The sequence below is a fragment of the Gracilinanus agilis genome, chromosome 5 (genome assembly GCF_016433145.1).
Source record: "Gracilinanus agilis isolate LMUSP501 chromosome 5, AgileGrace, whole genome shotgun sequence".
NCBI lineage: Eukaryota > Metazoa > Chordata > Mammalia > Didelphimorphia > Didelphidae > Gracilinanus > Gracilinanus agilis.
Window position 1 is genome coordinate 226,507,278 of NC_058134.1, and position 13,706 is coordinate 226,520,983.

General features: G+C 40.0%; 1 protein-coding gene across 1 annotated transcript in view; it reads right to left on the reverse strand.

Annotated features, from left to right (window-relative positions):
• Positions 1 to 13,706, reverse strand: part of STAB2 (stabilin 2) — a 183,309-nt gene that overhangs the window by 154,912 nt on the left and 14,691 nt on the right. The window contains exons 4-5 of the mRNA XM_044679478.1: positions 6,997 to 7,082; positions 3,456 to 3,525 (exon numbers count right to left, since the gene is read on the reverse strand). Of these exons, the coding sequence (XP_044535413.1) occupies positions 3,456 to 3,525; positions 6,997 to 7,082 (156 nt within the window). The remainder of the gene's footprint in view (positions 1 to 3,455; positions 3,526 to 6,996; positions 7,083 to 13,706) is intronic.

Below are 13,706 nucleotides of genomic sequence, written 5' to 3' on the forward strand. Positions count from 1 at the left end.
CTGTCTGCCCCTCTTTTTCCAGATCAGGGGAATGGATGCCCTAAGAGAAATAACTTGGCCAAACAGGGGCAGGACTTGAGCCCATGACTCCAAATTCAGTGCTTTTCCTATTAGCTGTGTGACCTTGTCTAAGTCACTTGACCTCTACATATCTTGGTTTCCTCATCTGTAAAATAGAGATGATAATTAGTACCTACCTCCCAGGGTGGTGAAATAAGATTGAATGTGATAACCCAAGGAAAGTGTTTTGCAAACCTTAAAGTGTCATATAAATGTTAGTTCTTATTTCTGACCCTACTAGGCTGTGTCTGCCTCACTCTTTGGTTTCAAAGCACTGACTCCAACATAGCCACACTCACAGCTCTCAGCCTGGCTTCCAAACTGGTCCAGGGCACTGGCTACTCTGACCAGAAGCCATTAAATTGCCTCCGTGTAATTGAAATCACTTGTTTCTCCTCAAAGTAACAGCAGGAGTTGGTGAGAAAAAGCTTCCCTTGGAAGGTTTGCATCCATGTCCTCCTTCTCCCACGTGAAACCTTTCTGATCTCTCTCCTGCTAGTCATTCCTTTTTTCAATGACTTTGAATTAGACAAGTCAACAAATACCCATTAAGAACCTACTATATGCTTAAGATGTGCCAGGTACTATGCTAAGTACTGGGGATAAAAAGTAAAACCAGTCTCTGTCCTCAAGGAGTTCATAGTCTAAAGTGGGAGACAAATGCAAACAGCTATGTAAAAACAAGATAAATATGTGTGTGTTTATGTGATAAGTATATAAAAATAAAATAAAATATATATGTATATATTTATGCTCTCTACACCTACAGAGGATGACTTCGAGACAATCACAGGAGGAGGGGATTAGCATTAAGGAGGAGGGAGAAAGGTAGGATTTTAGCTGAGAGCAGTTAACTTTTCTAGACCAGCTGCTTCATCTGTAAAATGAGAGGGTTGGATTAAGTGCTCTCTGGGGCCCTTCCTGGCTTTAAATCCCTCTGAAAAGGTAATTCTTTTGCCAAGTTTCTGTGACTGTGGAGTAGCACTAGGGGGAGGACTCAGTCAAACAAGTATCCTTGGGAACGAGAGCTGGCACAGGAAAGGCAGGAATCCACCTTGACACTTTACTTACAAAGCCCAATATGACTAGGGGGGTGGTGGTTGCCAAATACCGTTCTTTTTGCCCAGATAAAGGGAACAGAGACACTAATACTTACTGAATGGTTAAGAGGGATCAGGGGAAGCTAATGCTAAGAATATAGAAATCAGAGGCTACTGGGAGTCAGTGTATCCTGCTTTTCCTGGATCTGTTACCCGATGAGATGCCATTTGCAGGAGGTGGGTCTCTAGGATTGCCCAAACCTATGAGGCTGATGCTATTCATTCCCCAGGCTGTGACTCACTGAGCAGGTCATAGGAATAGGCCAACAAGATGGAAAGTCTTAGAGGCAGCATCTCTGAATCATCCCAGAACTCATAAACAGCTCAGGCTGAGGAATGCTCTTGTACTAGATGAAAATAGCTATTGCAAATCAATGCCAGAGCCGAGATGTAGAGAGATGGATGTTGTGTCATACCACCATCATGTTGGCATGAGACAACACTGGCACCCGGTGGATGTACCACTTTGGAAAAAGTTTCTTTTTTGTGGTTGGCAGGATGAATTCTCTCTTGTGGATTCAAAGAAGTCTTTTGGTGGAAACATCATGCTTCAAGGGATTGCTGTATCTTTGAGTTCTAGGCTCTAGAGACAGAAGATATCTCTGAAGGCATCTAGTCCAGTCACTTTCATTTTTAAATGGAGAAAACTGAGGTCCAAGGTAGCTAAATGGATTAGTTGTATTTCATCTATGATAAAGTTTTTATTTAAAATTAGAAGAGGAAATGAATCCAGTGTAGGCTTAAAATGATGTTTTAACTCTTATTCCTTATTCCCATTTCCCTCTCCCTTATTCACTCACTGATTCTTCTTCCCTTTGCTGGTTGGGATACATCTAAGGCCAGGCTACAAAGCTGATGATGACTCTTCCCATGTTGAGGGATTTTTATCTCTTGCTAGCCTTAGTATGCTTTGGAGGTCCAAGCCTGTACCTACAGGTGTGTTTCAGTCCACTTTCCTTCAGTTCTAGAGCAGCAGCTCAAGTAAGCCCCTGTCCTAGCTCCTTCTTTGGGTCTTGTCCTTTTCTTGGCTGATTGACATCTTTCACTTTTTTTGCAGACCTGAAGGAGGATGGACTGGACAGTTTCTCCATCTTTGGAAGGTTCCCAATTTAGAGGTCACCCTAGATAGAAGACAACCTGTTTCCACACCCATGACAGGGAAGAATCAATATTTGCTGATTGCTCTGGGATGGGGGTGTGCGGGAAGGGGATGAAGAACAGCAGCAAAATATGAAGTAGGAAAAAATTCCAATATATCCCTCAGGCATAAGTTCAAATGCCAGTTTGCCTTCCTTTAGCGGAATTTAAAGATTGGTGGGATACTGAGTGAATCCTTTGAGGATTCTGGTGTTAATAGTTCATAAACATTTTACCTTGCTTGGGTTTTATCTTTTTCTGTTCTGCATTTGTGGCTAAAATTACTCCATTTGGTACATAATTTTTCATTTTTTTTGAGAGTTGAGGAATGGGGAAAAATTTAGTCTTATGACACAATATATGTTGACTGTCTAACTGTTGAGACATCAGAAGAAGGCATCAGTGGAAGATGAAACTTTATAGGAAGGAATCACAAAATTTGAGAGTTGGATTTAACTGGATTCTTGGAACTCGGGTTAAGAACTCCTAATCTGGTCCAACCCTTGTAACTGGCATTACATTGTAAGGATGAATCATTGTGTTTTGAATCATCATAAATAAAAGATGAATTGTACTTAGGGGAAAGAGTTTATTTCCTTTGGGACTATGGGCTTAGTGGTAAAAGTGTTGTATTTAAATCCTTTTAAATAGATTCATATACTTCCTCTACCACTTACTGAACACAGGTAGTAACCTGTGTGACCAAGACCCAGGACTTACTTTGCTATCTGTAAGATGTAGGGATTAGACTAGATTTTCTCTGTTTGCTCTCAATCTTAATTCCATGATCCTATTATGTTAATTGGGGGTTGTCATAGTAGCAGTTATTCAGATCAGTCCTTAATATTAGTTTCAGGAATTTCAGTCCTTAATTTCAGGAGGGTGATATGAGAAATGTCCTCAGGCATGGTGGCAAAGGTGATGGTATGCGGGCCATAGGTTTGCTAACATGGCTGTAGTGCAATCTTTGGGCTTTAGCAGTGGATGCTGAGCTTTTGGCAAGGACTTGGTGAGCTTTGCTTTTTGATTTGTCCTTTTAAAGGATGTTTAATATCAAATAAACATCTCCTGATTATTAAAAAATAAATAGCAACATGAATCTAATGCCTTAAAGCTGGCAAAGTTATTTACAGATAGAATTTCATTTATTAGACACACCTGAAGTACAGTTGGGTCCAAATAAATTTTCCTCTATACAGGTTTCACAGGCTGTTCCACCAAATCCTTCCTGTAGAACAGAAAGAACATGTTACCAAAGAAGGAGAAAACAATACCTACAATGCACTCTGAAGGCTATCTTACTATATACCATGTTTTCTCCCACATTTCTCCAATCTCATTGAGGATTCTCTGGCCTTTGTACATTTGCACACCTTGGTCCTAGCATCTTAGTTCAATTCCTTCATAATCTCTGTGTGCTGAAATCAGACATTGCCTCCACCATGAAACCTTCTTTGCTATCCATCCTCCACCATCATCAAAAGTTTCACTCTCCCACCTCAAATTTTTTTTATCTCTGTTTTTCCTTTGTTTCATCACATTATCTCTTGTACTCATCATGTTTTATATGGAGACAGTATAATATAATGAATTGAGGACTGGAATTGAAGAAGACCTGGGTTTAAGTCCCATCTCTGACAGCTATGATTTGAGTAACCTTGGTAAATGACTCAACATCTCAATGCTCTAGCCCTTGGCCAAGAATCAAAGTAGGAGAAAAGGAGCCAACCTGTCTTGGTGGAGGGAATTTCTCACTGGGGAGCTCCTATACCAATGAAATCACAGGTTCAGTTGGCTCTGTGTTTTATAGGACCATAGCTTTAGAGCAGGAAGGGATGTTAGAAACCAGATGGCCCCAACTCCTTATTTTACTGATGAGAAAAGTGAGACCCAGAGTGCTTAGGAAGTGCCTTGGCCAAGGTTGCACAGCTATTAAGTGACAGAGGCAGGATTCAAACCCAAATCAATTTATTCTAAAGCTAACTCTTTCCTCATTGAACAACACTACTCCCCTCTCCTCATTTTCTGCTCTGCCTGTGTTTACTGTTGTTCTGTCATCTGATGATATCCTTCTGATCCCATTTGGGGTTTTCTTTGGCAAGAATATTGGAGTAGTTTGTCAGTCCCTTCTCCAGCTCATTTTACAGATGAGTTAAGTGAGGCAGAGAGAAATTAAGTAACTTGCCCAAAGTCACACAAGTGTCTGAGGCTGGATTTGCACTTGGTGCTCTATACATTGCACCACCTAGGAGCCCTTTGGACTTGGTTTAAATGAATAGAATAATAAGATTATTGATCTAAAGCTGGGAAGGACCTTAGAGGCCACTGGAGTCCAACCTATTCATTTCATATATGAGAATTCTTGAAGTCTATGGGAGACAAGTGATTTTCCCAGGATAATATAATTACTGAGATTCAAAGGCTGGATTCATAGGAGTGATCATAGGATTTAAAGCTGGAAAGACCACAGAGTTCTCATTCTCCTCTTATTTTATAGAGGAAGAAGTAGGACTCACAGAGATAAAATGACTTAACTAGGGTTGCACAGCTTGTAAATTGCTGAGGTGGGATTTGAATCCAGGTGTTTCCTGACTTCAGGTCTGCTGTTCTAACATACCATATGACTTTTTAAACAATCAAATGGAGAGCAAGATCTGTATTGTATCAGTAGGTAGTTAATCCATTTTTATTGAATGGAATTCCTCCTTCTTATAGTTGTCCTAAAGTTTTTCTTTTTGCTTCTCATTTCCCCTTCTTCTTTTGTTTCTAAAATGTTTGTTTAAAGTAAGAAGATTTTTTTCCAGTCAGTGCTTTGAAGATTGCAAAGCACTTTACAGATGATATTTCATTTGAGTTTCAGAACAATTGGGGGAGGCAGATATTATGATGTTTAGTTTTTAGATAAGTAAACTGAAGCTCAGAGACCATACCCTTCCTACCCTTCATCTCCCCCCATAATTCTACAGAGCAAGTTCTTTGAGAGGAAGGATATTTTCCTTTTGTTATCAGTTTCTCCATTGCCTAGCACAGAGCTAGGCACATAGTAGGTGATTAGTAAATGCTTGTTGCACTGAATTGGAAAGTGTTCAGTCAATTTAACAAATGAGGAAATAAGCAAGAGACAGTGTTAGAGCTCACTTACCAGCTGTGAGACTCTATTTGGCTCAGTTTTCTCTTCTGTAAAATGAGCTGGAAAAGGAAATGGCAAGCCACTCCAGGATCTTTGCCAAGAAAATATCAAATGGGGAGGGGTTATGAAGAGTTGGACACAACTAAAAAATGGCAACTTTAGGCAGTTCTCGGCTTCCAAGGGAAAACCCTTTGACTTATCTCCTTCTGGTGACCTCTAGGTATGTTTCTGTCTAGAGAAGGGCTTTTCCTTTTGTATCTTGACATCATTTTCAAAGACAACAAAGGAATCTGGGGCGTAGAGGGGGCAAGGTGGGAGAGTAGCAGAAAAAGAAGCAGTGAGAATACAAGAGGATAAAATGCACTGGTCACCTTGCTTGCCTGAGTCTTTCTCCTCATGGTCTAGTCTTCTTTCATTTCAGTTAAGAGATCTGTTCAAGACCATGGGGAACTTGAAAAGGATGTAGGCTGGCTATGTATTGAGATTGATTCAGGTTAATGGACTGTCCAGAAGGAGCAAGGGCTCATGAGAAATATGAAAAAGAACCAGAGAAAAGTTAACTCCCTAGAGCCGGGTGGACAAGAATCACATAGGAGGCAGTGCTGTCCAAACAGAAAGCACACTGAACCTGGAGTTAGGAAAGCCCAGGTTCAAATATTGGTTTAGAAACTCACTAGTTGTATGAAATTACAACAACTCTGTGATGTATTTCCCCTTTGCTGATGAGGAAACTGAGTTTGTGACTTCTTCAGATTGAGGGGAAGCCCTGAGGTTGCCTTTTTGTACTTAAAATGTGATTGGTCAATTTAAATGAAAAGACCCATCTCTGAAATAGGAATGATTTGAAAGTCAACAGAGAGAGACAAGCAAAAATGTTTCCATCAGTAACTGAAGAGCTACCTATCTTCATTGTGACTGGGAAGAAGTTGTTTAACCACCATTCCACGTGCAAAATGAATAGTCAGTCAATAAACAAGCATTTATTTAAGAGCCTACAATGTGCCAGTTAGCCTACTTTGTGTTAATCTCTGGGGATAAAATGAAAGGGAAAGGACAGACCCAGTTCGCAAGGAGCTCACAGTACTTACCTTACAGGATAGATAAGAAACTCAAATGGGAGATATCATGGGATCATAGATTTCATCATAGATTTGGAGCTGGAAGGGATCTGAGGGCCATCTAATCTAATACCATGTTTTTATATGGTAGGAAACTGAGGATCAGGGAGGTAACCCCAAAGATCAAAGAATCATAAGCTGAAAGACCTAGAGATAGAAGGGCCCTTAGAAGCCATCTAGTCCAACATCCTCATGAGTGACTTGTGTAAGGTCACAGAGGTAGTTAGGGGCAGAGCTAGGATTTGAAGCCAGGTTCTCCCACTCCGTATCTAGAATGCTTCTAAATAACATTATTATGTTATAACTAGGATGGTAAAGGGATGGGTAGTTTGTGGGCCGCATTAAACTGAAGGACTGCTCGCAACTGGTGGAGGTCAAAGAGCCATTGAAATATTAAGATATGGAGAACCTTTAGTGGTGAGACATTTGGAGAACTCATGCCTGAACTTACTGAACAAATGCAGCTTCCATTGCCTTCGATGCCATCAGAACAATGCCCCCGGCCACTGCAAGGGGACTTCTTTCCTCCAGGACATTCTGAAGGAAACAAGAAGTCAGAGCCAACACTCAAATTTCAAACTACTTCAAGTTACTTTTTTCAAAGCTGAAAAAAAAATAACCCAACCCAACAAAAGACACATCTCTCATGCTAGCCAGAGCAATTTCCCTTGTTCTTTACCTCATGCTCTCATTAAAAAAAAATGTCCAGAACTGCAATTTCCAGAGTTCCCATTTGCAATAGTTATCATTGGATGTACTATTCTTCCATTGCCAGAAGAAATTTCTGGAGGCATTGTGTGCTAAAAATAGCTGATAAAAACCATTTTGGGTCATGGTGGTTCCATTTCCCATGAGTCATCACCAGTGGCCTCCTGTTTGGCTATTTTTCTCAATGAAGAGCTCACACCATTATCAATTGGTCAGCAAATCATCACATTGTTCTGAAGCTTTAGAGAGGGAGATAATGAGTTTCCTTTTGGCTGAGAAGTCAGGGACCTCCCAAGAATCCTATATTTTCAAAAATATAGAAAACACCAATTCATTGTCAACAGCTGGGTGTGAAACCTTACTGCTTGGATTTTGAGATAGTATCAATGTTTCCTGGGTTTTCCCACTTATATCCCTGGTTAGAATTGTGTATCCTGATGGGAAATAAGCAAGCCCAGTGACCTTGGCAACATCAGGGACACTTAGTTAATGGCTTTCCAAAGGTGTGTTACCAGCCCTCCTAGTTTTATTATGGAGACAGGATCTGAGAGTCATGGGCTATGTAGGCTGACTCCCACATTTTACAGATAAGGAAACTGAGGCCCAGAGAAATTAAATGATTTTACTGAGGTCATACAAATAGTGTTAAAACATTTCTGAAAAAGAATCCTTTTATGACATCCCTGAAAAATGACTACCTACCTATTGCTCAAAGAACTTGGGATGAAAGGTAAACAAACACATCTGGTTTTAGATACAGAAGACCTACGTTCAAATTCTGTTTCTGCTACTTACTACTGTATAACCCTAGGCAAGTCATTTAACTTCTCTTAACCTTTTTGAGTGTGTGACAGAGCCCAAATGTACGGGGTGAGTATTGATGGTAGGGGGGTGAGTATTTAGACTCCACCCTTGTTAGCTTTCAATGGGCCAGATTAGCTGTCTCTCACCCCCACCCCAGGGAAGACCTATGAGGGAATAAACTCAAAAAGGTTCCCAACTGGCAAAGCTATAGTGGGGATGCTGAAGGAAGGTGTTGGGGGTTCAGTTGTGACCCTAATGGGTTGGATCCCACCCTCAGAGCCAGCCCTGTTGAGACAAGCCTCCCCCCACTCCAAAGTTCAAGTTAACTTTTGCCCATCAAGATGGAGTCAGGTAATGGTCTTCTCCTCAGCCTCAAGATCAGTCACCTCCCCTCAACAGTGTAACTGTTCCAGACCGAGTATCAAACTAACAGCGGTTTATTAAAGGATAAATTAAATTCATGGTACAGGGGAAAAAGGTATATGGGAATCAAGGAAGGAGGGAAAGGATGAACTTCACTATCAGCTAAGTCTCCCCAAGACAGTATTTTAACAAAAAGGGGCCTAGGGAGATATAGATATGCAGTGATGTGAATGTATCTATATATTCTCCCTAGTTGCAGATGATGGGGGAACACCAACCCCAATCACCCTTGATAGTTTTTATAATTTCCCCTTTCCTCTCACAGTTGCCCAGGGAGGACCCCGAAAGGTTAGGTGGATGGGTAACCCTTTCAGGTCCAACCTGGGGTTGGGTAAATTATTATAGGGCTTTTGATTTGCCTTGGATTATATTTGATATCTGACTGCTTTGACTCCCTCCCCAAGGGTCATGATATAAAGACCACTCAAAAGGTGCTTGTTAAACTCTCTTTATCTATAATCTATAATCAGGGAAAGGATAAACAGGATAAGGAATGGGGATTGGAGACCCTGTCAATCTAATATCTATAACTAGTTGACAATCAGGACTGGAGGCTATTGATCTAGTAGAAGCTGGAGCTTTATTCTCCACTATCCCTCTGGCCCAGCCTGGCCACAGCCAACCCAAAGAATAGGGACTGCTGTTGATGCAGCTGTGTTGGTGATTCTCTCAGCTTTCTCACTATCAGTGTTTGGTGATGCACTAGCTCTCACAGCCTTCAGGAAATATTCAGATTCTTCCTACCCTCTTCTTCATAGACCTCCCAGCCTCCCTTCACCACCCAGAGACCTAAGAGCTAGAAAGATCCAGAGACCTAAAGACCTAAAGAGCCCAAAGACCCAAGCCCAAAAGACCAAAACCCCCTCCAAGTGGCTGTCAGGGTTATTTATACTGCCAGGCCAACTGATGTTTGCCCTTGGCTCATGGCACCTGGGAATGTTCCATCTCTTCCAACTGCCTTCCCTGTCACTCAAGGTGGCATCCATCATTTCCCAGGATATGAATATAACAAGAGTAGCTCTGGACTTCTTCTGTGTCTTGGTCACAGTAGCTAACTCTCTCTTCCCCCTACAGTCTCCTACCAAATATTTCTAAACTAATATAAAAGGGAAATAACAGGATCAATGGATTCAGGCAGGATCAGGGAAGAGACTCCCCCCACCCCCCAATTCAAGGCCGCTCCCCCAGGAGTTTGGACTCTCTGGCCAAATTGGAGAATTGCTGTTCAATGTCTTCTTTGTTGGTATTTGTGATCTCCCAATAGTCACTCATAAAAGTACAGAAGAACCCAATTCACTCAGGATCCACCCCAAAATCCAAACCTCCCAACCAAAGAACAACCCCCCAGGGTCCCAGGCTGGTCAGGAGTGAAGTGACAGTTGAGAAGCCTCTTCCAAACTCCTCTTGCTGTTGGGTTGGCCCCTCTGAAATGGAATTCTGAACAGGCAATATTCTGCTGGGCTGTTTCAGGGTCCCTTCCAACTCCAATTGCCTGCTCCCCTTTGCAAATTCAGTTCACACTGTTACACTGTGTGTGTGACAGAGCCCTTTGTCAGTGTGGTGAAATTTTACTGTTCATCCTTCATTTTAGAAGTGGGCCAATGACAACACAGAGCCATATCTTGACTTGTACAAAAACTGGATGTAAGTGAGGCAGAGTTGCACAAAGTCATAGGCATTATTCTCTCTTCCAGAGCTATCAAAGTCCCATGGCAAGACAAAAGTAAGGATGACTATGCATCATCAACGTCTGACCAAGTGCTAAGTACCCATGGCTACCTTCCTAGCTGTTGGAAAATATAGTTCTCATCTGCTCACCCCACCAGAAGAAGCCTTCACATTCATGGGATAGACATTCCTCTAACTCACCAATGGGTTTGTAACTTGTCAGTTACCCTCACCCTTGTTCAGCCCATCTACCGAAATGGTTTCCCAGGGTGTGATCTATAGGAGAAACCTATAGATCTGTTCTCGGAATCATGTCTTTAAATATAAAACCCCCACTCAAAACAAATCCCTCCCATAAGATTTCAAAGGAAATATATTGAAATAATTATCAAAATGTTAAAAAAAGTTTGTGGACCTCAGGTTAATAACTCTTTTCTGTGTGCCTCAGTTTGTTCATCTATAAAATGAAGAGGTTAAAACCTATGCTAGTTCTCAACCTATGATCCTAAGATGCTGTGACCTGCCAGGGAAGGCCATTCCATTTGTGGATAGTGCTAAGTGCTAGGAAATTATTACTTACATTGATGTTAAATCTGCCTTTCCATCTCCTTTACCCATTTCTCCTAGATAGAACTAGGAGGGCTAAATCTAGCCTTATCTTCTAGGGCTAAACAGAACATGTCTCACATCCTTTGTCCATTGATTCCTTCATATACTTAAAGACAACTGTCATGGAAGGTGGTACACGTAAGGTGTAGAGTGTTGAGCCCAGTTGGAGTCAGGAAGATGAGTTCAAATTCTGTTAGATACTTTTAATACTGTGTGACCCTAGGAAAGTAAGACACAAAACCTCTTTACCTCCTAAATTAGGTTGTAGTAAGGATCAAAAAAGATGATATAGGTACAGCTCTTTGTAAACCTTAAATTGGTATATGTATGTATATAAATATATACATATATTTATATCACTGTTTATTTATTATTATTATTATTATTATTATTCTCCCATCAATCTATTCTGAAGTTAACTTAAGTTATAAAAGGGAACAAGTGAAGCCAAAGAAACCTAACAAAATCTAAGTGGATCCAAATAAGCAGATAACTTTATGCTAGCTGTGTGACCAGTCTCAGTTTTTTCATTTATAAAATGAGGATACTGTGATTTCCAAGATCCCCTATATTTCTAAATCAATGACCATATGAAGTAACTCTAGCAAAACTGCTTGAATTTTAAAAGTTGGATCAATTTGGGAACTCTCTGATTTGAAGGAGAATAAAATTTAGAGTCAAAGTAGATTTTAGAGATCCAATTTCCTTACTATATAGATGAGAAAACTAAGATTTAGAAAGATTAAACTATTTCCGGGATCATTGATTTAAAGCTAGGAGCCTCTGAGACAATCTACTCTAATTTACTAACTTTAAGAATCAGGAACTGAGGTCTGGGGAAGTTAACTAACTTGCCCAAGGTCATAGAGATAATAAATGTTAGAGCAAAAATTTTTATTCCATCCAAGTCTCTTGACACAGTGCTCACTCTTCAAATAACCTTATAAAAGACATAGTGCTCAAATTTCCTCAGATTGAATTTACTTAGAAGCACTTAAGGGTGCTTCAGGGGCAACCAGGTAGCACAGTGGATAGAGTTTGCCCAGCCCCTGCTGATCTTCTGTTTTAGAAATGACACTAAGATAGAAAGTATAGGTTTGGAAAAAAATAAAGCAGCACCTAGGTTTCAGAGTGGCTAGAGTGCTGGCTGAAGTCAGGAAGATCTAAGTTCAAAACTGGCCTCTGATTCTTGCTGTGTCTCTCAGAAAGTCCCTTAATCTTTGTCTGTTTTAGTTTCTTTATTTGCAATATGGGGACAATAATAGTACTTTGTGAGATTTTGCTAGATCCATTTGTCTATCTATTTATCCTGTGAAGTATAAGCTCTTTGAGGCCAGGTTTGTTGTCTTTGATTGAATTAAATGCACCAAAGCAAACTGAAACATGAGACTATGAGTTGAATATAATAGGATAATATAAAAAATAAAATTAAGGCATGATAAGGAAGAATGCTTTGGGAGGAGGGGGGAGGGAAAAATAAAATGGGGTAAATTATCTCATATCAAAGAGGCATAAAAGACCTTTTACAATAGAGGGGAAGATGGGGGAAGCAGGAAGGGGAGCATGTGTACCTTATTCTCCTTGGAATTGGCTCAAGGAGAGAAAAGCTTTCACAATCAAATGAATATAGAAATCTACAGGAAAGCAGGAGGGGAAGGGAATTAAAGAATTAGGGGTGGGGCTGATAGAAAAGAGGGCAAATTGGGGGAGACGGATGTCAGAAACTAAATATTGGGAAATAGGATAGAGAGTAATACACAATAATCATAATGGTGTAAAATTTTTTGAGTCTTTAATAAAGGCTTAATTTCTCAAATATATAGAGAAATGAGTCAAATGTATAAGAATTCAAGTCATTCTGTATTTGATAATTGACCAAAGGAGATGAATAGGCAGTTCTCAGACACAATAATTAAAGCTCGCTATAGTCATACAAAAATTCTTTAAGTCACTATTAGTTAGAAAAATGCAAATTAAAACAACTCTGAGGTACCCTCCCCACGCCTATCAGATTGACTTTTATGATAGAAAAGGAAAATGACAAAACTTGGAGATGTGGAAAAACTGAGACACTAATTCACTGTTGGGGGAGTTGTGAACTGATTCAATTATTTTGGAGAGCAATTTGGGTTTATACCCAAAGGACATTTAATTTAGCAATACTACTACTAGGTTTGTGTCCCAAAGAGATAAAAAACAAAAAGGAGAAGGACCTAAATGTACAAAAATATTTAAAACAGCTCTTTTTGTTGGGGCAAGGAATTTGAAAGTGAGGGGATACGTATCAATTGGGGAATGGCTGAGTAAGTTATAGTATATGATTGTAATGGAATACTATGTGCTGTAAGAATTGGCAAGCAGAAGAAGCTCAGAAAAATCTGGAAAGACTTACCTGATCTGAAGCAGAGTGAAATAAGCAGAACTAGGAAAACATAGACATGAGAGAAATGCTGTACAATGAATAGCTGTTAATAACTTAGCATTTCTCAGCAATACAATGATCCAACACTATCCAAAATGACTTATGATAAAAATGCTATTTGCTTCCAGAGAAAACGAACTGATAAAGTCTGAATCGAGACAAAACAAAACTTTTCACCTTTCCCCCTAATTTTTTAAATTTAAGCTTCCTTCCACAAAAGGATTAATATGGAAAAATATTTGACATGGTTGTACCTATCAAATCTGAATGAGATTGCCTACCATCTCGATGGAGATGAGAGGGTTCAAGAGGGGTTAAGAAGGAAGGAGAGAATTTAAGGCTCAGTATTCTTTGAAATATATGGAAAACTGTTTTTACATGTTATTGGGGAAAAATAAAATAAAATATGGGATCATGTAAAAAATTAGGCTGCTCATCATTTCTTATGGCACAGTAGTATTCCATGACGATCATATGCCATAACTTATTTAGTATTCCCCAATTGATGGGCATCCTTCAAATTTCAC